The sequence below is a fragment of the Hippichthys cyanospilos genome, chromosome 7, assembly GCF_059441005.1.
Source record: "Hippichthys cyanospilos isolate Australia breed blue-spotted pipefish chromosome 7, RoL_Hcya_1.0, whole genome shotgun sequence".
NCBI classification, from domain to species: domain Eukaryota; kingdom Metazoa; phylum Chordata; class Actinopteri; order Syngnathiformes; family Syngnathidae; genus Hippichthys; species Hippichthys cyanospilos.
Genome location: NC_142375.1, coordinates 21,286,400 through 21,288,923, shown reverse-complemented (window position 1 = coordinate 21,288,923; position 2,524 = coordinate 21,286,400). Strand labels below are relative to the sequence as shown.

The 2,524-nt window shown below is 54.0% G+C and overlaps 1 protein-coding gene across 1 annotated transcript in view; it reads right to left on the bottom strand.

Annotated features, from left to right (window-relative positions):
- Positions 1-1,296, bottom strand: part of foxe1 (forkhead box E1) — a 2,928-nt gene extending 1,632 nt beyond the window's left edge. Inside the window, exon 1 of the mRNA XM_088420507.1 lies at positions 1-1,296. This exon is cut by the window's left edge and continues 65 nt beyond it. Coding sequence (XP_088276633.1) covers positions 1-1,029 — 1,029 coding nt within the window. The 5' untranslated portion in view covers positions 1,030-1,296.
- Positions 1,297-2,524: the final 1,228 nt, after the last annotated feature.

Below are 2,524 nucleotides of genomic sequence, written 5' to 3'. Positions count from 1 at the left end.
GTAGGACGGGTGTCGCAGGTAACCTCCCGCATTGGTGCTGTTGTACTGTGAGAAAGACCCCAGCTGCACTGGCGAGACCCTGCCGTAGTGGTCCGCCGTTTCCCCCGGGGAGGCTAGGCGATTCGACGCGGCGTACACTTGGTTGTGGCCCTGTCCGTACGGTCCCTGAGGGGCGGCGCGGTGGTGGTGCGGGTGGCCGTTCGGTCCGGAGTAGGTAAACCCCGGGTGCACGGAACCGGCGGAGTGGGGCGGGGGGACTCCCGCGCACGCCTGGCTCTGGAACACCGGCGGCGCCAGACTACAGGGGCCGGATCCATTGGGGATCCCGTCCGGGGCGAAGCCGCGGCCGGATTGCTGCATCCCGTCCGGTCCCTGAGCTCCCAGCACGGACGCCGGAGGTCCGATTATGTTGTTGATACTAAACATACGAGTCTGAGCGGGGCCGAATCCGGGGGGAGACGGGGAGGGGTAGTAGGCCGAGGGCAACTGCTGCCCGTAGGAAGGGCTGACGCTCATGTTGGGGTAGACCGCGTTGGAGTACGACGCCGATCTCGGGATCTGGACCGGGGAGAAAACCGGAGTTTCGTGCGCGTAAGAGGCGTAGGTGCTCAGGTCGCATCGCTTGAAGCGCTTCCTGCGCCGGAGGAAACTGCCGCTCTCGAACATGTCCTCGGCGTTGGGGTCCAAGGCCCAATAGTTGCCCTTCCCCGGGCGCCCCGGCTCCCGGGGGATCTTGATGAAGCAGTCGTTGAGCGTCAAGTTGTGACGGATGGAGTTCTGCCATTTCTTGGAGTTGTCCCTGTAGAAGGGGAAGCGCTCCGTGATGAACTTGTAGATTCCGCCCAGCGTCAGCTTGCGGTCCGGGGAGTTGGCGATGGCCATGGAGATGAGGGCGATGTAGCTGTAAGGCGGCTTGCCGCGCTGCAGCGGTCTTTTCCTGCGCCGACCCCGAGGCTGATCCTCCGGAGGGTCGGGGGCCGCCAAGGACGGTTCCGCCGGAGCGTCCTTCTCCACTTTGACCACCGGCATTGCCTTTGGCTCCTCGAGTGGCCCTACGAACAACCCAATCGCGTTCCGATCTTGATAACAGTCCCGGACGGACAAAAGAAGACCGAGCCTCTTGACTCACGGTCTGCGTCCGACTCCGGCGCTTCTCCCCAAGGCGGTCAAACGAGTTAGGCTTTGGCCGCGGCGGGATCCTGCCGCATTCGAGTTGGTTCCCCACCCGCGTTATCTGAGCTTAGGTGGAAGGTGCCAACAGTCTGTCTTCCATGCGTGGCGTCTGAGGCCTCTTTGAGAGTGAGTCACAATTCCTGCCTGGGAGGGATTACCTCCAGCGTGAGTACCTGAGGCGCCACACCCCCTTTGCGAGCATCTCCTGCCTTTTTTCGCTATTGTCTTCCTTGCACGCTGGTGGACGTGTCTACATCAACAAATGATGCATGCCGATCTTGCGCTGGATTCTATGAATGTTTTCCCACAGTTGTTATTGTTTGTGCATCATAAAACTAACACCATGATATATTGTGTATTTCAACTAACATTTTTTGTCATACGATACTCCGCTAGCTAACACCGCAAAATACAATAGTAGAATCACAGTTCCTGGACTGTTTTGTGTGAAAGGGGCTAGAGACGACTAAGGATAATTTAGCATGTCCAATACACCTGTGCATGTTTTTGGAGTGTGAAGGGAAGCCCGAGTGCCCGGAGAGGATCCACGCAGGCTCGGGGAGAACATGCAAACTCCACGCTGGAACGAAATGGATTTCAACTGGGGTTTCTGAACTCTGAGTCGGATGTGCTGACCACTGCGCCACCACGCCGCCAGGTAGGAATAATAGAGACAAAAAAAATGAATGATCGGGTATTATGAAAAGTACATTGTGTATATCTTGTTACATTTGTGCGATTGCAGTTACCTTTTAGCCCCATTGTTTTTTTTGTGTTTTTTTTGGCATGCAGTGTGATGCGATGCGATCTACCAGATCTACCTTTGTGATTGACCCGTCAACCTTGAAGGACGCTTTGTCCCTCCCCCCTCTAGTGGGACTTCTGAGTTCACGTTAGTTGTTTTGAACTTTTATGCACATTTAAATGCAATGTTCATATTCTACAGTAACTGATAGCAACCTGAAATATGCTGTAGAGATTATGAACACAACTCATTAAGGGGATTCATATGGCTTGAATTTCTCTTGTTATGCAAATTTCCCGACCGTTTTCAATAATAGTCCGCGTTGTTTGGAGATGACGAACCTAAACGAGCTCTTTGGCGGCAGGTTACACCGCTTGTTGTTTTTCTTGACGAGGTTTTCCTTGTTTGCTTTGCCGCCGCGCTGAAATGAGGCAGCTGCAATTGAGGAATGGAAATGCTTTGTGTGTGTGTGTTTTTTTTTTCCAGTCTGTGATTTCAGCATGCAAAATTCAGGCCAGCGACTTTTGGCAGGGATTGTTCAATTATCGTGCCTTGTGGTTGCCAAAGTGGAATTCATGCACCTTTTTTCTGTTATTAATTAACCCT